The sequence below is a fragment of the Hetaerina americana genome, unplaced genomic scaffold (genome assembly GCF_022747635.1).
Source record: "Hetaerina americana unplaced genomic scaffold, ioHetAmer1.1.p SCAF_5, whole genome shotgun sequence".
Classification (NCBI taxonomy): Eukaryota; Metazoa; Arthropoda; class Insecta; order Odonata; family Calopterygidae; genus Hetaerina; species Hetaerina americana.
Window position 1 is genome coordinate 94837329 of NW_027287095.1, and position 23797 is coordinate 94861125.

Sequence of the window (23797 nt, forward strand, 5' to 3'; positions counted from 1 at the left end):
AATCATTTCTTCTGCATACCGGTTGAAAAGCAACGGAGTCAATGGGCAACCCTGCCTTACACCTCTTCCTAACACGGCCCATCCGGACTCCCCGTTCCCCACCCACACCTGAGCAGTCTGAGACATGTACAGGTTGTGGATTAGCCTCCTTTCCCTCCAATCTATTCCTATTTTCTTCAATATACTCATTAGTTTATCCCAATTCACTCTATCAAGCGCTTTTTCGAAATCTAAGAAACAGGCAAATACCTCCTGGTTGTATTCTATATTCCTCTCGATTCATCGCATCACGCGCTCCTCTCCCCTTCCTAAACCCAAACTGATCATCCCCTAAGTAATCATTTGCCCTACTCTCTATCCTTTTGTTAATGATCATGAGAACAACTTTAGCTGCGTGGGATATCATACTTATTGTCCTGTAGTCCTTATATGATGTAGCCTTTACCTTTTTCGGAATAGGACCTAAAACTGATCTCACAAAGTCTTCCGGCCAGATTACTTCCTCATAGATACTGCGAATCAGTTCATAGAGCCTCTTCCTCCCACATTTGCCTAAACATTTCAATACTTCCGCGGGAATGTTATCCACCCCCACGGCCATATTTAATTTCATCTCCCTTAGTGCCCTTTCTATCTCATCGTCTAGTATGCCTGGACCTAAGCTATCTTCCTCTACGTCATGTTCCATTTCTATGTCTAACTTTGTTGGTCTCAGTTCTTTACTATACAGTTCTTCTATATATTCCTTCCATCTGTCTCGGATCTTTCCTGTGTCCACTATTATCTTACCCGCCTTATCTCTAACTATTAGCATAGATCTCCCTTTCTTACTTCCCGATAAAGATTTAACTTTGCTTTACAGCGCACCGATTTCACCCTTCCTCTGCAGACTTTCCATATCCTCGCACTGCGTCTTCCACCAAGCTTCTTTTGCTTTATTTGTTGCCCACCTCAATTTATTGTTTAATTCTTTGTACTTTATTTTGCCTAACTCTGTATCGGGTAAATGCCCTAAAAACATTGCAGTATCGGTATGCATATTAAATAAAAGGTTGTTCGGAAATGCCGCCATTCATCGTTTTTACAAATTTTTTGGTTGGCATTACGAAAATTTAATATTTGGATGGTTCTGTTTTCAATTGACGAGCGAAAATCAAATAATAATATTTGCGTCAAGTGTGATGCGGCTGTGTGTACGATAGTAATCTAACGATAACTGTTTGAATCGGGTTACAGTATGGAAACGTGAGCGTTTAACAGTTCGCATTATTTGTCCTAGTAGTGCTGCAGTGCGTAAGGTTGAAAATTGTGTTTCTAAATGTTTTTCATAAACATTTGTGAGACAATAAGTTACTTTTGTGTCTCCGCCAGAGAGGTTTTTGTTGATGTGTGAGTTATTTTAGAGCATTTCAGAATGAATATCGATAAACTTTGCCCTTCGAACCATAAAACAATCTTTGTCTTGGACCATTCTCCGTATTTTGGTATTTCTTGTGAATGCCAAATTGAGTTTGATTTTACGAAATCTCGTGGACCAGGTTTCATCCCACTAGCTCCAATTTCAAAATCTTTGTGGACATGCTGCGTCGAAGCTGCAGTCGAATACTGTCGCATAGTTTGGGACATATTTCCCCAGGGTAAACTGGTATGTATCCGCATTGGCATTCTTACTTATATGGTTGATTAACTCGTATTGTAAACCATTAAAAATACCTTGCATTTTTTTCAGATTCGCTTTGTTGTTAATGACTCAGCTGTCCAAATTCTTAATTCTTGGAGTTCTCAGCAGCAAAATTTACCATACGTATGTAACAGCACTCTTTTTCGATTCCTTAACATATCATATTTTGTATCAGTATATGTTAATTTATTTATTTGCCGCAGCTTTTGAATGCATTATCCAACATTGGTGTGCCAAATACGAGACTCTCAAGTCGGGATTGCTCAATATTCTATGGATTGAAGAGTGCAATTGAAGCATTATGTGAATGCTCTGATATCCAGCATGAAAGGAGAACATCGCTGACAGAAAATGCAAGCAAGGTATGAAAGAAAAGTAGTCAAAAATTTGCTAATTTTAGTGATAAAAACTCATTGCTGATGATTATCTTGCATTACTTAAAGGTGTTGAACAGGTGTAGAGTTATTTGTATTACTTCAACAATCGACAATTCCAGCATCAAGAGTTTTGAAGAATACTTTCAAAATATTCTCATACAACAAAATAAAATAGCGGCTGGATCAGACCAGTGAGTACCTATTGGTTAACACATTTCCTCTGAATGATTATCCAAAGTTAATTTTTAGCATTTTGGTTCTCCCCTACATGGCAAAGTTACTTTCATCACTTCATATTGAAGTTCCAAATTGACTTTACTTTCATGAGACCTTTGGCGGCCTGGGCTCCTTTGGGGTCTGGTTAACCTAATTTATTCCCCTCCGAACAGGCATTGGATTACCCCATTTCATTCCTTGTGTTTATGGTAGTTGTGAACTATTTTTGACTCATGAATATGAATTAATTCATAAACTCATCCTTATCTATTTTTCAGCTTAATAACTGTGCACCACTGCCACTTGGTGATTCTTAATGTATATCCCAACAATGTGGAGTCTCAAGTCACTGGCCATCCACCAAAAGATGTATGTAAACATTATTTCCATCGCATTAGCTAAATATGTATGTATGTGTGTGCGTGTATGTATTCCCCTGCTTCCTCAGTTTTTGTTTAGCAAGTGTTTTACTAGCATCTTAGTGTTGCCAGTGATTTCACATTTTTCCAAACTCGCGTTCAGACATTATTTGTGATTTTTTTGTGCGAAGTTTTATAATATTTTGTGCCTAGTTTTCAAAATGTCATAAAAGAAAAAGTGCAATAAGATAGCCACGAGAGAATTAAAATAACCATAGAAATGAAAATGAAAATCCCTGAAAACGAGAACGAGGTGTGAGCATGGCTGACCTAGCTTGCACTTGGGTACAATTGGTCCACGTCTATGATTTGCACTATTCTCAGGAAAAAGGACAACATAAGAAGGAGATGGATGCTTCATAGGGAGTGAGAAGAATATTTACACAACGGTTATGTATTCTCAACGATGTTGAAAGGTTGCTTATGAATGAATTAATGAATGAATATGAATGTGCTAAGAGTGAAAGACTTGTGCAGTGACAGTGTGGTTAAAAAATGAATTAAAAAGTTAAGGGAAATATTTCTTTTTATAACCTAAAATACTGAAGCATGAAGAAAGAACCAAAGACTTTTTGTTGCCAGAGCAAGGAATTTATTATTGTCGACTAGTTTCGTTACACTATATCATCATCTGCACTGGTCTTACATTCTTTCTTCGTCTTTTACGAATGGATTTCCACGAAGTATAAACCTTAACCATCTCTCAAAACTAAAATACTAATATTTGGACAGTGCCAAACTGAAAGAAAGATGTGTGAGATGGGATCGTAGATTTTTGCGGTGTTCAGATGAAAGACTCTCCATTCTCGGGATGTCACCGCGTAGGTTGTTTTTTCTGACAACAGTTTCACCCATGTTTCAACGAGCGTCTTCAGGTCAAGCGTCTTCGACCTGAAGACGCTCGTTGAAACACGGGCGAAACTGTTGTCAGAAAAACAACCTACGCGGTGACATCCCGAGAATGGAGAGTCTTTCAAAGAGGTGTGAGGTTTACATGTGTGTGGTTTACTAATGCCAGATATGTTCAAGTTTGATTTCCCATACTATATGCCATTGTAAAATGAATGATTTCCTTGTGGTATATTGTATCAACAAGATAATTTGATCTGTTTAAATATGTAATGCATGAATTGCAGTGGATTTGTTGGCTGAATTACAGCAAATATATGAACTTCCTTGTTCACAGATGTCTGCAATTCTTACCACGGAGGTGCACTCGGTTAAGGCCGGTGGCCAGGTGGCGTCCAAACTGTCACACTTGATCTTATCACATTACAACCTTGCGTCGACCACCGTAACTGGGATCCCAATGAAGGAGGAGCAGAATGCGAGCTCATCCGCCAATTATGACGTGGAGATATTTCACCCATCAGCTGCGCATAACTCCATCATCAAAGGTGATTTTGGTGAAGGTGCTTTACTATTGGTCCATTCCCTTACATTCTTCAATGCAGCTCGAGAGGCCTCCGCTGTGATCTGACAAAGGCCATTGATAACTGTGAGGGCCGTTCAATAAAGAGTGATCATACTTTTGTTAATTTGCATAATTTATTTTGGAAACAAGTAATTTTATGTCAAATGTTAGCTTTTTTGTTTGGTATAAGTTGTACAATTTTGATTAATTTGACTTAAATATTCCAATAACACAGTTTCCTGAACCCAAACTGATCATCCCCTAAGTAATCATTTGCCCTACTCTGTATCCTTTTGTTGATGATCCTGAGAACAAATTAAGCTACCTGGGATAACAAACTTATTGTCCTGTAATCCTCACATGCTGTAGCTTTAACCTTTTTTTGGGAGAGGAACTAACACTGATCTCACGAAGTCTTCCGGCCAGTTTCCTTTCTCATAGATACTACGAATCAGTTCATATAGCCTCTTCCTCCCACATTTTCCTAAACCTTTTAGTAGTTGGGCAGGAGAGTTGTCTACCCACATGACCTTTTTCAATTTCCATCTCCCTTAAAGCCTTTTTTATCTCATCGTCGAGTATGTCTGTACCTAAGCTATTTTCCTCTACATCATGTTCCTTTTCTAAGTCTAACCTTGTTGGCATAAGTTCTTTACGTTACAGTTCTTCTATCTATTCCTTCCATCTCTCTTGGATCCTTCCTGCGGCAACTATTACGAGCGTCATCCGGAAAGTAGTACCCGTTCGTGAAATAAAGACACAAAAGTAAATATTAACAAACATAAAAAATTTTATTTGAAAGAGGATACTTTAAACTACTTCTCAACATAATCTCCAAGCAAATTAAGGCATTTGTCATAACGTGTGACAAGTTTCTGTATTCCTGCTGCATAGTCCTTCGCCGCCAGCTCATTGAGATACGCGAGGGACCCATCTTGCACAAATTTTTGCATAATGCAGATGGTGTTTAACAATTTCATGAACAATTGTTCGAGAAACATTGGGAAAATGCTCACAGATGTCATCAATTGTGACGCGCCGATCGTTCCTCACGAATTCGTCAACTGAGCTCACCAGTTGGTCTGTAATGACAGACGGTCTCCCCGAACGCTCATCGTCGTGTGTGTTCCCCCTCCCCATGTTGAAGTTGCGACACCACCGCCGAACAGACGACTCGTCCATTACATTGTCTCCATACACCTCCTTTAATTGGCGATGAATATCACATGGGCGAACGTTTCTTGCATTGAGGAATTTAATCACTGCCCTCACTTCACAACTGGCGGCGTTCTCAATTTTTTTAAACATTGTAAACAATCACAGAAACAACACAGGCAATGCTAGCATCACGCAACTTGGCTCAGAGAAGGCAGACAAGCCACTGAAGCTATCTGACCTCGTCCAGCGGCTACTCGCGTCGTCAGCACTTCATGCGGCACGAACGGGTACTACTTTCCGGATGACCCTCGTACTTTACCCGCCTTATCTCTAACTGCAATCGTTGATCTCCCTTTCTTACTTCCCGATAAAGATTTAACTTTGCTGTACAGCGCACCGATTTCACCCTTCCTCTCCAGACTTTCCATATCCTCGCACTGCGTCTTCCACCATGCTTCTTTTGCTTTATTTGTTGCCTCCCTCAACTTATTGTTTAATTCTTTGTACTTCATTTTGCCTAATTCTGTGTTTACAATTTTCCATTTTCGCCGCTCATCCATCTTTGTAATCATCTCATCCGTGATCCATGGTTTCCTAGTCCTTTTTGCATTAAAAGTTCAAATAGTGTCTTTTGCGGCTTTAGGCAACCCTTTCTTGATATATTCCCATTTTTCTTCGATAGTATTTAGCTCTTTACCATCCTCCATGATTTTCTCTACAGCCTGTTGGTACTCTTTCCTTTTCAAACCATTAAATGCTTCTACATTCCATTTTCTAACCCGCTGCCCCTGCCTTATCTTTTTGAAACAGACGCTACATTTCATAACAACTAAATTGTCGTCTGAGTCCACATCCGCTCCCTGGAAGCTGTGCGAATTTATTACACTGTTCCTAAACCTGTGTATAACCAGAATTTAATCTAGCTGATACCTTTCTGAGTCACCTGGCATTTTCCATGTATACCTGCGTCTTTTGTGGTGTCTAAACCAAGTGTTGGTGATGACTAGCCCGTCTTCTTCAGAACTCAGTTGCTTTCTATGTGTGCATAAAAATTTTGTGACATGCACTTGAATGTATAAGTGTTTATGTTTCTCAGTAAAAGTATGTTCTCCCCTCAATGGTGCTCAACTAATTATCGTGGAACAGGGAATGCAGCTGATGCTGTCCAGATACGCACAGTGCGAGAAGGGACGGACTATGAGACAGTCACCCTCAAGTGGTGCACGCCTCGAAGCTGCAGTGCCTCAGAACTCCAAAATTGTACAGCCGTGCACCGCATCACCCCAGTGGATGTAAACAGGTGTGTGTTTTGGATGGACTGCTGCCACGAGAGTAGTATTAATACCCTTTGAGCAGAATACTAGGTTAGCGTCTGCTAAGTTTAGTTTAACATTTAATTGCCAGAATCACGTAAAATTCAGATTAATGATAGCCGTTAAATTTCTACTTTTATGTTTTCAATATACATCATCATTTTTCATATCACCCTTTAAATACATTAAACATGATGGAAATCAAGTGACATCAATAACTTAAATTTGGGCCATGGCATCATTAACGGTTAGGTTGTAAGCAAATGAATTTCTCCATAAATGTGAGTTTAATTGATATTATTCTGTGATTTGTCTGGCTTAGTGCTGATGTATTTTCCCAATTGACTGCCAGCATGTAATTAAAATTTCAAGCATAAATGGAAGTATCATTCAAGGTTTACAATGGCACTCAATTTTTTCAGTTTTTGTAGTGAAAATGGTGTGGCTGGTAAAAGTATTTTGTTTTATTAATGAAAAATGTTTTGAGGTTTAAATGAATCGCCCTTATTTAAAGTTTTACCTAATTTACTACTAATCCGGTTTGTCTTCTGCTGCTTTCTTTATGCACTTCTTACTCGGTATAATGATTTATTTGGGCCTTATTAATTATAATTACTGTGCAGTGGAGTTGCTTGTGTCAGTGGCCTCAAAAATCACATTTTGTGATTATTTATGTAGTGGCAGTGCATGGCTTGGAAGAAGCTAGAAGGCACTGAGAGCTCATGATTGGTGGAGCAATGAAAGGCAAACAAGAGAGGAAGGCCACAAGATGCGTAGAGTTTAGCTGCTTGGAACTCACTGAAATCTACCTTTGATTGGTGGAATATGTTGATAAGATGCATGATATTCTAGCTATAAGCAAATTAGTCATAAGCTAAACTTCAACAGTTATTTTTGCTTGAAAGAAATTTGTATAACTTTTGCAAAATTTTATTTTAGACAATTGTCAGTTTTGGAAATAGAATTGGCTCGTTAAACATGGGTAAGGCGATGGGGAAATTTTGATTTTGGGGTTTTTGGTTGTTGCAGTCGCCCTTCGTCCTGCCTGATCAACTTCTTACTGAATGGACGGTCTGTGATGCTCGAGATGGCTCGCAAGTCCGGCGGAAAGATGACATCACACCTCCTTGCTGCTCACGGGGGCGAGATCTTCATTCACGCCCTCAGTACGTCACGCAGTGTGCTCGAAGAGCCGCCCTCCATCTCCGAAGGCTGTGGAGGTCGCGTAACCGACTATAGGATACCGGTGTGTGATTGTTATTATTGTCTCTCAACCATTTATAAAATTAAACATAGCCTGTGAAACCTAAACTCTGTCTATAGATAATAGGAAAATACAGTACTGCCACATAAATATTTATTGCCGACCTCTGCGTTGCGCGACCTAGTCTGCTCTTTAAGTTTCATCTTTATCCATCACATGGTTTCATTTTCACAGTCCATTGAAGCAGCAAACTTTTGTTTATTTAGAAAAATGGGGAAGCATAAGTTTTGGCAGTGATGAAACACTTCTATTGAAAAGGCTTAACATCAAAAGAGTGGGGTGCAGTAGTCAGGGGGTAGAGAATTGGACCACTGACCGGAGAGTCCCAGGTTCGATTCCCGGTCAAGTCTCTGGGCACCTGCAGCTCCACCCTAGCTATGTGATTTTGAGGGTACCAGATCTTCCCGGAAAACTATAACCGGCACAGGAAAAGGAACAGGCCACCCTACCCTGATGTGTGAATTTTCACATGCCGTATAGGGTTTAGTACTGGGTGACCTTTACCTACTGGGTGACCTTGACCTACCAAACCGGCCTTTGGGTGGATTACTTTGTTTATGGTTTTTAACACCGAAAGAAATCAAAGCGGAGTTTAATGAAGTTCATGGCACATCTGCTCCTGTGTTTGTGACTGTTTATAATTGGGTAACATGCGCGGAGGATGAATATCATTTGGGACATCCAATAAAAGTGACGTTCCCCGAAATGATTTAAAAAATCCCCATTCGATGGTTTTGAGTAATCAAGGAATCAAAGTTTGCAAAATAGTTGAGGTCACAGGCACACATCACAAGGCACAGTGTTTCCAATTTTGCTAGATAAATTAGGTGTGAAAATAATCCCCGCACAATGGGTTTGCTCCTAGTAAAGAGTAAATGCTATTTTGTGATCAATTCTGAGACTGGTTTGGTGCTTTTCCATTGCAATCCTGGCAATTTTCTGCGTTGATAGGTAACTGTGGACGAAATATGGATGCACCATTATGTTCCAGATACAAAGTAAGTCAAAGAAAAAAATTCTCTTTCATTAGGACAATGCACAGGTACGCATGCACCTGTGCAGTTTTGATGGGGAATATTATGAAATTAAAGTTTGCATTTTTACACCATCCAATTTATTTACCAGATTAGGCTCCCAGTGACCCTTTGAAATTTTCAAGCTTGGAAATACGGCTCAGCAGGAAACGATTCTTGTAGAATGATGAAGTACCTTCCCAAATCCTAATTTTTGAATGGCTTAAAAATGTTGGAGAAATGATGGGATAAATATATCGAGCTATAAGGGGATTATGCTGAAAAATACGAAAAAATATCCCCAAGGTAATTTTTCCTTCTATTTTCTCTAAGGACTTGTTGAATGATCCATGTATTATAATGGGAAAACAAATAACAGAGCCTTTTTAGGCCTTTATGGAACAAGTCAAAGATAATGACCGGATGCTGTTTACAAAGTTTTACCCTAGCTAACCCCTGCTGAAGTATGAGGAAGTGATTATGTTGCTATGGAAGCAGGAGAAACACCCAATGGTGCCAGAGTGTTGCCATTAGCATTTATCCCAAGATAAAAATGGAGAAGTTTCAGTAGCTTCTTTGTACCACGCAATCACACTATACACAATATTAATTAGATTATATTTTGTGAGTTAGAAATAAAAATTTAGCCCAACAGAAAGCAAATTGATTGCTCTAAGTTAGGGTGCACCAACTGTCATGAGCAGGCAAAATGGTGGGGGCAAGCTCATGGAAAATTGATCGTTAAAAGTGCTATCTTCATTGCTATGCTCGTTCATTAAATGTATTTACTGACTTGGATGACTTTCAATTTGGCAGATTTTCTTCCTTCCCATTTCAAAAGCGGTGTCATGTATTGAGAATCTTGAGTAATTTCTATTCTTTAATATAGTGATGGCATTTTGTTGTGTCTTGATTAGATTTTGGTCGATGACAGTAATGATTATGAAAATATTCTCAAAGCTGGCGGACAAAATTCTTTTGGCCAGAAGTTGTGTCTTTTGCTCCTGCATTTTAATATATGTATGGCAATAATGTGGTGTTAAAAATTAATTAGAGCATAAAGAAATTGATTGTACGTAAGAAGACACATAAATATATAAATATTTCAATCAGCAATTCAGCATTAGTAACTCTGTTGAGCTTGACCATTCTTTGCGACTTGAACATGACATTATAATATCGCATTGGCTAAAGTGGGTAAACTTTTGTGCCACGAAAGAAGTGGTATGTGATATAGTTGTGGCACGAAAGTGTAACATACATGTGACACTTGTAAGTGATCACTTGATGAATGCTTCCCATCAAGTGATCGCTCACAGGTAGCGGTGCTGGAAACTACGCTACTACAATAAACTAATAGGATTGTTAAAGATATTAGGAAAAATTGCGACTTCAATACATGTATGGGAGATTCACTATTGTGTAAAAATCTCTGCAAGTTAATTTAACTGAGAGGAAAGCAATGGGAAATATTAATTAGTCATATTTACTGAGTTAACACTTACCCAGATTACATATGTGGGAATTTCCAAAGTTTTCAATGTAATTTTTTCACAGGCATTGTATTCGGCAAGTAAATCCTCGCTGCGATTATTTGGAATCAATTAGTTCTGCATGTTCAGGTGTAAAAGATGGAAGATGGCCATCTCAAATGCTAATTCTAATGTCTGCTTTTCATAGTTCATGTGTGTGCGTGTTTGTCATAAACCTCCCTGGCTGGATTTTCTTGAAGTTTCTGGTTTTCAATCCAGACCCTACCAAAACAACCTGGGCTATCAAAACTTGGGATACCTAAAGCCAAAGGGTGCATTGAGTCCTTACCAGAAGCGACGGACCGCACCCTTTGGTTTTGTCTGTCATCCCCATTGATAACAATGATTAGTTGGGGCTTAATTTTGATAATTTCACTTGGAAACAAGTAAAAAACATTTGGAAAAATCATGGATCTCTGCTGCATCTTCTGTAAGCTAATCAGTACTCTGGGAACTGTGTTCTGTATGTGAATATTTTATGCTACAATAATGTATCAAAACAATTTTCATATATTATAATAATTAATGTGTAGTTAAGTGTTGATCAATTTGAATTTCTGTGAATTACTCAAAAAGTAATTTTATACATGTAACCCTAATTATTTAGTCCTTTTGTATTTATTTTTATTATTATGCTGTAACCGAATTCATTCCATGATCTATCTCCTGTCCCCAACCCTGAATTTTTCCCCTGTCCCCCCTTGGTTGTGATGCCCTGCGCATGAGGTGGCCGGCCACCAAAGTGAAGAGAGCAGCACAGGTCAAGAATGAGCCAAGGGCCCAAGAGAGGATCCCATTGATGCCCTCTGCTTTGCCCAACGCAACCCAACCCCAAATTCCCTTGTGCCAATTTGCATGCATTGGCTGTGTACTGGTAACTGAACCTTATTCATGTATAACTAACTCAGTACTAATACTACTCAGTACTCAGTACTAACTCAGTACTGAGTACTGATTTGGAAAGGCAGGGGATATCATGGCTACACTTTATATCGCTGTTCCGAGTCTCAACAATACAACAGCAAAAACATTGTTTTCGTGCCTTCTGCAAAGTAATATTACTAAAGCATTTACTTCTCCTCTCAATATATATATATATATATATATATATATATGTGTGTGGGTCGTGGTAGTCCAGTGGGTAGAGCATTGGACTGCTGACCGGAGGGTCCCGGGTTCGATTCCCGGGCAAGGCACTCTGGGCATCTGCAGCTCTACCCAAGTTAAAGTGATTTTTTGGGTACCAGGTCTTCCGGGGAAACCATAACAGCCACAGGGAAAGGAACTGGCCCCCCTACCCTGATGTGTGAATTTCACACGCCGTATAGGGCTTAGTACTGGGTGATCTCTACCATCACCTACTAAACCGACCTTCAGGTTGATTGCTGTGTTTATGGTTTATATATATATATATATTTATATAATACAGTAATCAACCCGAAGGTCGGTTTGGTAGGTGATGGCAGAGGTCACCCAGTACTAAGCCCGACGGCGTGTGAAGTTCACACATCAAGGTAGGGGGGCCAGTTCCTTTCCCTGTGGCGGTTATGGTTTCCCAGGAAGATCTGGTACCCGAAAAATGACATAGGTGGAATATCGGGTGGAGCTGCAGGTGCCCACAGTGCTTTGCCAGGAATCAAACCCGGGACCCTCCGGTCAACAGTCCAACGCTCGACCCCCTGGACTACCGCGACCCACACACACACACACACACACACACACACACACACACACACACACATATATATATATATATATATATATATATATATATATATATATATATATACATATATATATATACATATATATATATACATATATATATATATACACACACACACATATATATATATATATATATATATATATTGTTGTTGTTTTTTCATAAAATCCTTGTGGCTCAAAAGAAATGAAATAATGAACTTCAAGCATGTGGGTAAAAACATGTCCTTAATGATTCACTCCCTGAAGAAACAGAGATCAGAATAAACTCTGGGTGTTTGAGATGAGAGAGGGATGAGGGAGTGTACCACATGGCATTGCACTGTTCACATTAGATTGCTCGTTACGGATTACAGAAAGTGCACATCAAGCACAAAGGAGGGCATTTCTGTGAGAATTTGCTTTCCCTGAAAAGACGCTCGATTTAGACGGCAGGGGCATTCCACTGTGACAGCCAGGTAAGATCCATTGTTGACCAAAAATAGTGCCTTATTTTTTAGGTGCGACCTGTAGGGGGAACGGTTAATAGAAAGATAGCATCAAGAGTAACTTTTTTGTATTTGCGCAGGATTTTGGTCTGTTGATGCAGAGCAACAAGCTGGCACCCCTCAAGCGGTCCAAGGCCGATGCCGGCGATGAGGAGTGCATGGTCAAGCGGATGAGAGAGCGGTTGGAGAGGCAGACCAAGTATTGGCCCATGACCATCTCGGGCACACTCATCTTCAACCTGAAAACGGTTCGCATTCATTTCTTGCTCCTCTGCGTATGAGCGTGACTGGATAGTGGTCACCACGGGGGATTTGGCCCTATACCCTGAATAGTGGTTCACAATCAGCACCACTCAATGCCCTCATCACGTCTTCCAATATGCTTAACAGTCCCTCATCTAATGGCAAAATTTACAATGCTCTTTGAGTCGCCCCTTTGTCGCTCGTGTGTAAACGCAGCTTTGTGCTTGAGCCATGCACTCGAGACTCTTATTTTTCCATGCAAACCCTCAGCTCATATTATTTGCATCTTCATTCCCTCAATTCCCCAAATGATACCTTCACTTTTGCCCGGGAATCCCATCTGACACCCTCCCGACCAATCATGTTTCCTGATTCTTATTGATGGGTCTCCTAATATATTTTCATTTTCTGTTCATTTAAAACTAATCCCAATATCCCCGTAATTATTCTTAAAATACTGTCTTACTTTGCTGGAGTGTATCACAACTACACTTGCAACTCTTTAAATGTCAGCTTTCATCTGAGCTGAGAGCAGTTGCGGAGTTGCCAACTAGTATTTCCTTAAATTTCTTGTGGTCGGCATAGTGCGAATCGGCGTACAACCAACCCACTGCCATTGCATATTCACTCTTGATGACAAGGCCAGGCCATCTCCATCAATACCAGCAACACCACGCTTGCATATTAATGGTGTTTTCTTTAAAGTAAATAATGTCCTGAGAATGAGACTGCAGAAATAAATCAGTTACGTTGATATTTTGTGTTGAGAAAACTAAATGTATGTAACAAAAGGGAGTGTCCATGGCAAGTCACGAGACTCCACAAAATATTTGAAAGTCATCAAAATTGAAGAGATTCGTAAAAAAGGGTTGGGTTGTCTGGTGAAGGAGTGGATGGGTCAGTCATGTGCCATTTTGGAGTGAGGGTCCATGTTGCCCAAGGCAGTGTTGCTGAAGTTTTTAGCTAAATTTTTAGGGCCCTCATGCCCACTGATCTATTCCTAACCCTTTATATGAGTGATTGGGCAATTGGTGAATGGACTGGAAAATTTATATCTTGTTGTGGAAACATCGGTGGGGATGCAAGCGTAACTGGAATTTGGCACTTCCAGTCTCCGCCATCCTTGGTGCTGGTTGACGGATCTTTTAAGATGCTCTCCGTCAAGGCATTTGCATTGTTTTGATGCGTTTGGTTTCCTCCTCCGCAGTGTGTTGAGCCCCTTACGACCCTACTCCTTCAAGAGGAGCTGAGTGACGAGGAGGTGGTGCAGTGCAAGCAGGTGGTGTACAATTTGATGGGGCTGGAGGCAAAGCACGAGCCCCTGCAGACGCCCAGCATGGGCCAGCGGGGGAAGGGGCCCAAGAGGTGAGAGCTCTACCGATAGGGGCTCTCCTCCCTGGAGTACACCCACGTGCACTCCGTGCTTTTTCTAGGTGCCAGGGAGGTGTTCCCGGGTGTCCTCCACGATGGCGCTCCGAAGGAGAGGCGAGGATAGACATGAGAGGCAGGTTGAAGGGAGTGCTCCCAGCACAGACCCTTACGTCGTGGGGTTGCTGCTGCTCCTTTGGTGTGGTGCCTGATGGCTCACAGGGCCCCTCACCCAGTGGCCAGTCTCGGCAAAGCAGTGGGCTCAATTTTGTACATAAAGTTAAAATGAATTTTCCAAAGTATGCAAAACTCTGCATACATGTCTGCATTGGAGCAATCCCATGAATTCTGTAGTCTGGGAGGGGAAAATTCAAATTAATCAAAGTGAAACAAGTTCAATGCTTTAAGCTCATAGAAGGCCTGTATTTTCCTACATTCCTGTAAAGTATAATTTGACACTTTCCTGTTCTGAATGAGAATTTTTTTTAAATACTTACAAGAATTATTTGTCCCTTTGGAGTGACAAATTATGTGTCATGTTTGTCTGGAACACTGAACTTCAACCCATCTACTTAGAATGATGCATGGGAGTTCCTTCTCAAAATTAATTCTGTTGCTGTATTAGCTCAGCTCAGTGGGTCGCGGTAATCGAGGGGAAGAGCATTGGATTACTGACTGATTGGTTCGATTCCCAGGAAAGCCACTCTGGGCACCTGGAGCTCCACCCAAGCTATATGATTTTTCAGATACCAGATCTTCCTGGGAAACCATAAACAGTACAGGGAAAGGAACTGGTCACCCTACCCTGATGTGTGAATTTCACACCCCATCCGGCTTAGTACTGGGTGAACTCTACCATCACCTACCAAACCGACCTTCCGGTTGATTACTGTGTTCATGGTTTTTTTATTAGCTCAGCATGAACCACAAGTTTCATTCATTTGCAAACAATCAGGCGGTGTATGACTCGTAAGAAACTTGGGCTCCACACCGTGTGGTTTGAGCATTAGAGCACTAATCTGAACTGAAATTTTGTTGATTTATCATGCCCGATTCCAAATTCCAGACAGATATCTGCCCCCTCCGATGGATGGCAGTGGACACGTTCTAGCATGAGGGCACATCATAAAGTCTGAAGTCTACCTTTGTAATAAATAGCAAAGCATATTGAATGTTTTAATTACACAGGTTGTGACCCTTAATTGTTTCATTATCAGTTGCTCCCGTTAACAGCTTCTTAAGTGGCTTTCACTGTATCTGATTGGGATAAGGGCGGTATCTAACTTCAGTAAACATGCGATAAACTGATACAAAATAATTTGAATGGACAATTGAGCATGTGATAAGATGGACAAATTGCATGAGTACCAGTAATAGCAATATACATAAATAAACCTCCACTATTATATCCTGCCGGTGTGAGAGACATTGTTATATGATATTGAATTGAATCACAGAATTTTCATTTCTTTAGTGTAATACTAATTGTGAGCCAGCTCTTCTTTTTGGCCTTTCAAAATTCAAATTTTTGCTTAGAATTGTTGAACAACTTTGAGGAGTTAATACATCCTGTGTTACAGAGAATGTTGTATGCTTTAATGGAAAAATTAACAGAAGTCAGTTCATTTGTAAAAACTATGGTGTATGGAAAACTTGATAAAAATAGGATTACCCCATTGCTTACCCTAGTAGCCACCAAATGCATATTAGTTGTAAGCTGCTACTAATGGGTAGGTACTTGGTGATGATTGGGTGACATTAAAAGATTTTGTTGGAAACTAAATTCCTGGAGATATGGTAATTACTGAATTTGAGCTGCCCTAATTGTTGCACTGAAAATAATAGTGATAGCAAAGTCAGTGTTGCCTCAGAATGAGTGATGATATTTAACTTGCACCACTGTTCGTGGGTGCCTACTAGCTAAATTATGAAGTGACGAGAGTCAATAAGCAATCATATCATATAGGCACTTGAATCGGAGTGGCATTGAAAATGCACTTTGGTGATTATAGGGAAGGAATATTGTGATTTGTACTGCTGGGCACGGTGAAATTTGTCTTTAATGCCAATGACGCTAATATATTGAAATGAATCAATGAAACGCTGGGCTGGGAACCTCTAGAAACTAGAAGGAAAGTAAGCAGACTTTGTGGAATGTTCCAAATTCTGCAGGGGGAGAAAGCTTGGGCAGATCTTAGGAAAGAGGCAGGGAACCCAAATTTTATAGGCAGAAATGATCACAAATTTAAGATAAAATGCCGGGCACAGAGAACAAATAAAAAAAAATTTTCTTTTCTAAATAGAACAATTGTTGAGTGGAACACCTTACCTGCAAAAATATTCGAGCCCTTTCCTAACAGAGTGTATACTTTTAAGAATAGATGTAAGGCATATATGAAATAATTTGATTGATGTGTGGTGTATTGTATTATATGTAATAGCTTAATTTTATTTTTAATTTATCATTTTTTTTCTTGCTGATTAATGGCTGTAAATGGGATGGGGATTCACTTGTTTTGTTAAAGAGATTTGTGTTTTGAAGTCTGGTTTTATGTATTACCTTTTGCGATTATTTGGGACTTGTGTGCCACCTGACAATCTCTATTAGCACATGTGTATTTTTAATAATAATAATATTACACATGGAGGATAGCCACAAATATCAGCTAATTGCTAGGAAAAAGGTTATTGGTAATAGTGATTTGCAAGTTATGGGTGGTGTATTCGAATCCTTTGACTCCATACAGTTTAGTGAATTCAAGAGTTTTTAGCCACGAATATTTAATGAATTATTGGGTGGAATTTCAGCAACAGTTTTTGCATTTGCTAAAAAAACAAACAATCTTTTTGCACAATGGAACTTGTGAGGTTATGAATCCAATATGAGGTCACAACTGCTAAGTTTGACATGCCGAAATGTGAAGGGTTTGTTCTTCATCCGGGACCTCCTTTTGCATAGGTTTTTAAGCAGAAACAGTTTAACTTCCTAGGCCTGGAATTTAGGGTGTACAATTTGAGATGTATTCATGCGGTGGCTTTCCTGCTTTTTTAAAAAAAACTATTGAAAATACAGAAATAAAGGAAGCCATTTTTCCTGGAAACTCCCATCTTTGTCATATATATAGTATGTTCCTTGAGAGCTCTCTGCTTTAATCCAGGAAAGCTTTGAATGCTTTAAATTTGTGTTCCTATCATTTATTGCAATGTTTATAATATGTTGTGCTTTAAATTTGTGTTCCTATCATTTATTGCAATGTTTATAATATGCCGTTTGGCCTAATGAGCTCCATGCCATGTGCATGACCTAATGAGGAATAATATATTGTTGAAAGGGACGTTCAATAAAGGATGATCATGTTTCAACAACATACCTGTATTTATCCTCGCAATATTGATGGTCCCTCTGAAAATTGTGCATGTCGGTTGCATTGCACTTGCCTCAGCTGCTTGCCATTACTTTATAAGCCATTGAAAATCCCCTCAGCAACCTTCAAAACTGCTTGTGATGATATAAAATGCTTTCCGTGAAGGAGTTTCTTCGGAGTGGGGAACAGGAAGAAGACTGACTGGGCTTGGTGTATGAGTGAATGAGAAACACACAGTGCATTGCAGGCCTGGATTCACCTGTGTGTCAAGTTAACTAATTCATGCTTCGTATTGAAATTGAAAGTAAACAGCTTGGCTTTTTCCAAATAGAAAATATTTTATTTACGACCTAGGTTTCGTTATGATATAACATCGTCAGGTAAAAATACAGGTCAAACACAGTGTATATGTATATCTCTGGATGGAGGGGAGAGCTATATATACTGTGTTTGACCTGTATTTTTAACTGATGATGTTATACCATAACGGAAGCTTGGTCGTATATAAAAATTTTTCCGTGTGGAAAAGTCAAGTTGTTTATTTTCAATTTCAATCAGAAACTGTTTTATTTATCATGCTTATTATGCATATGAATGGGTACTCCAGGACGAGCATCCATCTATCCATCATTGGCCATTGTAATTTGGGCTAAAGTATCTAGAACTTGAGTGAGCTAGACTGTGGTCACATGTAACAGTGACGTGGGGATGTAAAAATACAGCGATTGAATGCAATACTACATCAAGTCCAGGTGCTGTGCGCCACATGACGGCGGTATATGGTTCACAGAAATTTGTTGTGGCCTTCATCCTGTCTCACGTCTTCCGTTTATCTCTCCCTCTGTGCCGTGGTGTTCCAAGGGAGGAGCAATACCGGACGATGTGGAGTGAGCTGGAGGTGTTCATGCGCGCCAACATGCACTCTGAACAGCACCAGCGCGTGCTGAACTGCTTGCTGGAGTGCCGCAACAAGACAGATGAGGATCGCGCCAAGGGCCCTGCCAGCGTCAAGGAGGAGCGAGTGGGCCTCAACCAGGCCCTCAGAGAGTGAGTAGCACCCTCACTTATCATTCGATTCGCAACACCTCGCACTGTTCCTTTCCTGTATGATGTTGTATGAATTCTAACCCACTGTCCTTTCCTTTCCTTGTGTATTGTCTATTTCTCCTTTGGTGGGTGAAACAGCCCCTTGACGCCATCTCTTGGCTGAAAGAATCGGGGCGCTTGGCGACATATTAGACCCACGGATCTCAGGGTAAATTGACTATCCTCGATAGCTCAAGTGGTTAAGAGCATCCGCCCGGCAAGTGGAAAGATCCGGTGTTCGAGTCCCGGTTGAGGAAATATTTTTACTCTTGTGATCCGTTCGATTCCGCCTTCCCCACCTCTATTGTGTTCGTCCTTTATATGTGTCCCTATCCGTTTTCCCTATATCTGTTTCTGTATATATGAGTATATATATATATATATATATATATATATATATATATATATATATATATATATATATATATATATATATATATATATATATATATATATATATATATATATATATACAAGTATATGACTTTGGTCGCTGAGCGAACTGCTGCCCAGATGGAATTCGTTATACCAGCATTTCACAGTGGCAAATGATGGGGCTTCATCGCCAAAGGTGGAAGTAAGTTGATCGATGCACTCCTGTCTTGATAATCCACGTCGAAAGTCATAAAAAATCATTGCATGAAGACAGAGCTCACCAGTTAACTCCATTTTTTCGCTGAGACAAAATTTTTGAGTCACTGTAAACAACACAAGTTATGATCAAACGACAAAATTCTCTGAAAAAAGTTAGCCTCAGAATATGATCAAATAGCCCTCCACCCCAAGTGAATATTGCACATTTTCTTTTTTGAATTTGGATCTCTCATTGCGACGCGGACATCTACGATGTGCGGCAGTTAAAGAACCGTACTGGTGCTGCTACTGGCAAACAGGGTGCATGCCAGTTGGAGCAAGGAGTTCACATCAAGTTTCTTGAGGGGACAACTGCTACAGATGCTTATCCCAAGTGAAAGAAAGTGCATGAAAGTGAAGAATGTTTTTTGCACTCACAAATATTTGAGTGGTTTAAAAGGTTTAAGGAAGGACATGAAATGGCCGAAGATGATCTGCACCCTAGACAACCCTCGACATCAAAAAATTATGACAACATCCAGAAAATTGATGAATTGATCCATGAAAATTGTCATCTGAGTGCCCGAGATCCTGCTGAGATCTTAGGAATTAATGAAGAAAGTGTCCGTCAGGTTTTGCATGGATTATTCAACATGCACAAAGATTGCACGAAAAATGATGCCAAAACTTCTCACTCAAGATGTAACAGGAATCAAGAATAAACATTGGTGCCAACCTTTTAAACCACATTGGTAATGATCCAATTGTTAGACAGAGTGATTACTTGTGATGAACATAGTTTTTTTATCTGTGATCCTGCAACAAAGCACCAATCAATGCATTTGCAAGAGCCCAATCTCACAATGGCAAAAAGAGCAAGTCAAAATTCAAAGCCATGATGATCGTTTCTTTTTGACAAGCATGGAATTGTTTATGTTGGTTGGGTCGCCAAAGGTCATACAGTCAATCAGCACCATTACATCAAGGTTCTGACTGCCCTTCGTGAATGAGTGAGGAGATCAATTCCTGGATGCCTCACCAAGGCAATGCCATTCCAGCCGATTCTGCCTCGTCTGTTGAGGATTTCTTTGCAAAATACAGATGATATCATCATGCTGGACCTCCCACCATCATCACCCGACCTGGCCCTGCTTACTTTATTTTATTTCTCAATGTCAAATTGGAGCTTAAGGGGACACGATTTGAGAGTATGGAAGCAAAAGCAACAGAGCGGGCAGGCAGAAGCAAACTTCCAGCACTGCTCCGAGTAATGGGAGTAGCATTGTATTGAGCGTTGTAAGAATCAGCTAAGATGAGTCCAGTGAAGGCGATGAACTTTCTAATGTAATTGGTGATCAATGAAATGTTTTGTGGCCCCAGTCTGGTTATTTGATTGACACACTTCGTACGTTGCTTGTGTCTCTTCTGATAATGTATCTTGTGTATTTAAGTTGCATTGGAGGAAAGAAGTTTTACGTACTTCTTGTTAGCAGACTTGTATTGTTTATCATTTACCATTTGCCTCTTTAATATTCCTATGTTATCATTCTTATTTTCACTTGGACATGCTCCAACTCAATTTCTCATTCATGCATTCACCCAAAGCATCGCATTAATACCCACACACTTTTGAATCCATTCCATTGAGCTTCTCCTCGCAAGTCTTGGCAGTCCCTCGTCGTATCTTAATGGGAAAAGTCTGTCTTGGCACCCCAATATGTTTCAAAGTAGTGCTCTGATTAAGAAGTTTGATACTCTTCTTGTTTGCGAGTCCCATTGATGGTGTCCCCTGGCCCTCTACTCTATTTATCCCATGATGGTTTGTGGTGTATTTTTAGTTTTCATACCTCTCACCAAATCTTGTGAAACAAGTACTCAATTGAAAATTTTACCATCAAGGTATACTTTCAAGCATTTTTTTTGTTTGGCCTTCATGGTTGTCAGTACATGATTGTCATGACAAAAACCTGTGGCAGTCAAATCTTTTCCACATTACAAAGCTGAATTTCACCCAGTATCATTAGCACTTTATAGGGAAAACAGTTACGTTAACCTGTAAGTTCTGCAAATCACAGTTGATAACATTTGGTGACCGTTTGAATTTGGTGCAGCATTAATTTTCTGTCGTCATTCATTGAATGTAGGTTTGGAATGTTTGGGGAGGCGGGAGGTGGGGGGACTCCACCGCAGGAGGGGTCAGCTTCACAGGGGGGGGCACCAACAGGGGGGGCTGGGGCGAGGGCCACAGTGATCAGGGCCACCACGGACTCTCCCATGTCCCCCCCTCCACACGCCACCGGTGCCAGCTCCACCCTCCTCCCCTTTGGAGCGGGCAACGGCAGGGGTGGCAGCGGACTGTCATCATCGAGGGGCCTCCTTGGGGGCACAACAAGGACCCTGCTTGACCTCTGGATCAGGAAGACGTCAGGGGTGGGGAGTCGGAGGGCCGAGTTCTCGGGACGCCTGCAGGCGGAGGCCCAGGGCACGGGGCTCATGGCCAAGCTCTACACGTCCCTCAAGAGTGAAGGGGGGGGCGGCGGTGGTGGTGGGGGGGCCATTGAATGAATGAATGGGGAGGGGTGGACCCCAAACGAGGGCCTTGCCTCAAGTGTGCGTGCCTGGAGATGGGTTTGTACAAAAATTGTTGTTTGCTTCCAGTTTGTTTGAGAGAGATGAAGCATTCAATGAAAGACTCTCAATCTTTAGGTCTGTATGCATGTTGGTGCATAGAGTGTCTCCTTTTTGTGACATAGAAAGACGTAGACTCTCAGGTTTTGACGTGATTTCTGCTCCAGAGACATTTTTGTAAGAGAAAGGATATGAAAATAGCAATTTTGTAAATTTTGAATGCAATTAGATTATTCTTCTCTTTATCAATTTTTAATAAACTATTTGTATTTTAATAAGAAATATCCCTTGGTATTGTTTCACTGTGACTTTTCAACAGAATGGCATTTTTCTCAATATTTGAATTTCTTAAGTGTCTTCTTCTGTCTGCCTTGTGCTAGCCACTTAATGAATGAACTTGAGTGACAGCCTGATAAAGTCCTGTATTTCACTGCGAATGACTTCAGTGATTTTTCTAGACTGGAAGAAAGCACACTGGTTATGATCGACCTACGTTTTCTAATTTTTCGACATAATTGTGCATTAATATTATTGAGATTTCCAACCCATTGGTTTTGGATTTCCAGAATACCAAAGCTATGTATTTGTATTTGAGAGTTGACCCCAACCGTGTGAATCTGGAGGTGAGGTGTGGATTATGGCAGCGTGTTGGAGGGCCTTGGAGCATTAAAATGACATCACAGCTGTGTGGGGATAATTCCATTGTCTTTCTTGGAAGAATGCTTGCGTGGATAATGCATTGGGAAAGTTGCCCTGCCATCCATACCCAGCTCCATGAGAATGGATAATAGCTGACCAAGTGTTTTATCATGTGAGAATTCACCGAGGGCATATGGGGCTGGAAATATCTTGCTGGCCATTCAAATTCTTAGTTCTTTTCTTTCGATTGAAATCAACATAGGGGTGACTGCTCAATCAGTCCCTCCCCAAAATCATGTCCAAGTTCACACCAAGCAGCCTGACCAAAGCTGAGGGCTGCTACTCTCTCATGGGCCGTGTACGTATTGACCAAGTAATCTGCTGAAATAATTTTACACTCTTGCATTTAGATCTCTTGATCACGTCATGACTGTCATTTAAACTTTAAATTAATTTATACCATGTGCATTATACTATGAAATAATTTCTTATGCAAAATCAAAATATCAAAGTACAGATATGCGATTCTGCAGTGATTAGAAAAATAATATTGCACCGTTACGAAACAATCTTTTTTACCAAAATTGAATTCACATACATGGTACAAACTTTTTTATTTACAGATTACTAAAACCCGAGGCATTTTTAATGAAGCTCTGAAAGATCAATCAGATGTAAGGATGCCTTTAGACTGAAATTAGCTCTGTAATGGTGATTTTTTGTTATGATTCCATGTAGAAATATGAATGAAAATCTTCATGAAGTTGGTGAAAAACCAATTGTACGCAATATAGCTCTTACCTCTCATTGAACTTCAGGGAAGTCCCACTTTTGAATCCACATTCAAATGGATTTCAGGATCTAAGGAGTACTCATTTATTAATCAGATGAATTACACCCAACCAATCAGTCACTTGCACTTGTGAGAGCTGCAATACAACATCTTCAGGAGTGAGAGATGTGAACAGATAACGTTTCACATTGGCTCTAATCCTACCAGAGACCCTCTAATCCCTCAACCCTTTCTGTGCATTGAAGGGGGAGTTGAGTGGTGCATGGCAGCGGTGTGGGCCATCCCAGGGGAGTGGGAGTGAATAGAGGGAGAAGCCACGTTGCTTCACTCCACTGTCATCACCCATAGGGCAATTGCTTAAAGTAGAGAAATGTTGTTCAGCAGCTGTACTTGGTAACTGAATTGTGTTCCATTCTCTTCTCAGCAGTGCTACAAAATGTATTCATTGTTTGTCTCTGGAGCTAAGGCGAGGTAAGTAGAATTAGAGGCCCTTTGAAGCTCA

The 23797-nt window shown here is 40.3% G+C and overlaps 1 protein-coding gene across 1 annotated transcript; it reads left to right on the plus strand.

The window, feature by feature from the left end:
* Window positions 1–1220: 1220 nt before the first annotated feature.
* asun (integrator complex subunit 13 asun) lies at window positions 1221–21800 on the plus strand. The gene is made up of 13 exons (XM_071592606.1): window positions 1221–1389; window positions 1539–1645; window positions 1730–1804; window positions 1885–2043; window positions 2125–2249; window positions 2553–2643; window positions 3880–4090; window positions 6412–6565; window positions 7608–7824; window positions 12681–12848; window positions 14051–14208; window positions 18438–18623; window positions 21380–21800. Exons 1-13 carry the CDS (start codon window positions 1386–1388, stop codon window positions 21798–21800), a joined length of 2076 nt encoding a protein of 691 aa, XP_071448707.1. The 5' UTR covers window positions 1221–1385.
* The last annotated feature ends 1997 nt before the right edge of the window (window positions 21801–23797 follow it).

Excerpts from the sequence above, each read along its gene's own strand:
- asun (XM_071592606.1), top strand. Across the intron at positions 6,566-7,607 it reads ACCCCAGTGGATGTAAACAG|TCGCCCTTCGTCCTGCCTGA; the intron begins GTGTGTGTTTTG and ends TGGTTGTTGCAG. Across the intron at positions 12,849-14,050 it reads TCATCTTCAACCTGAAAACG|TGTGTTGAGCCCCTTACGAC; the intron begins GTTCGCATTCAT and ends CCTCCTCCGCAG.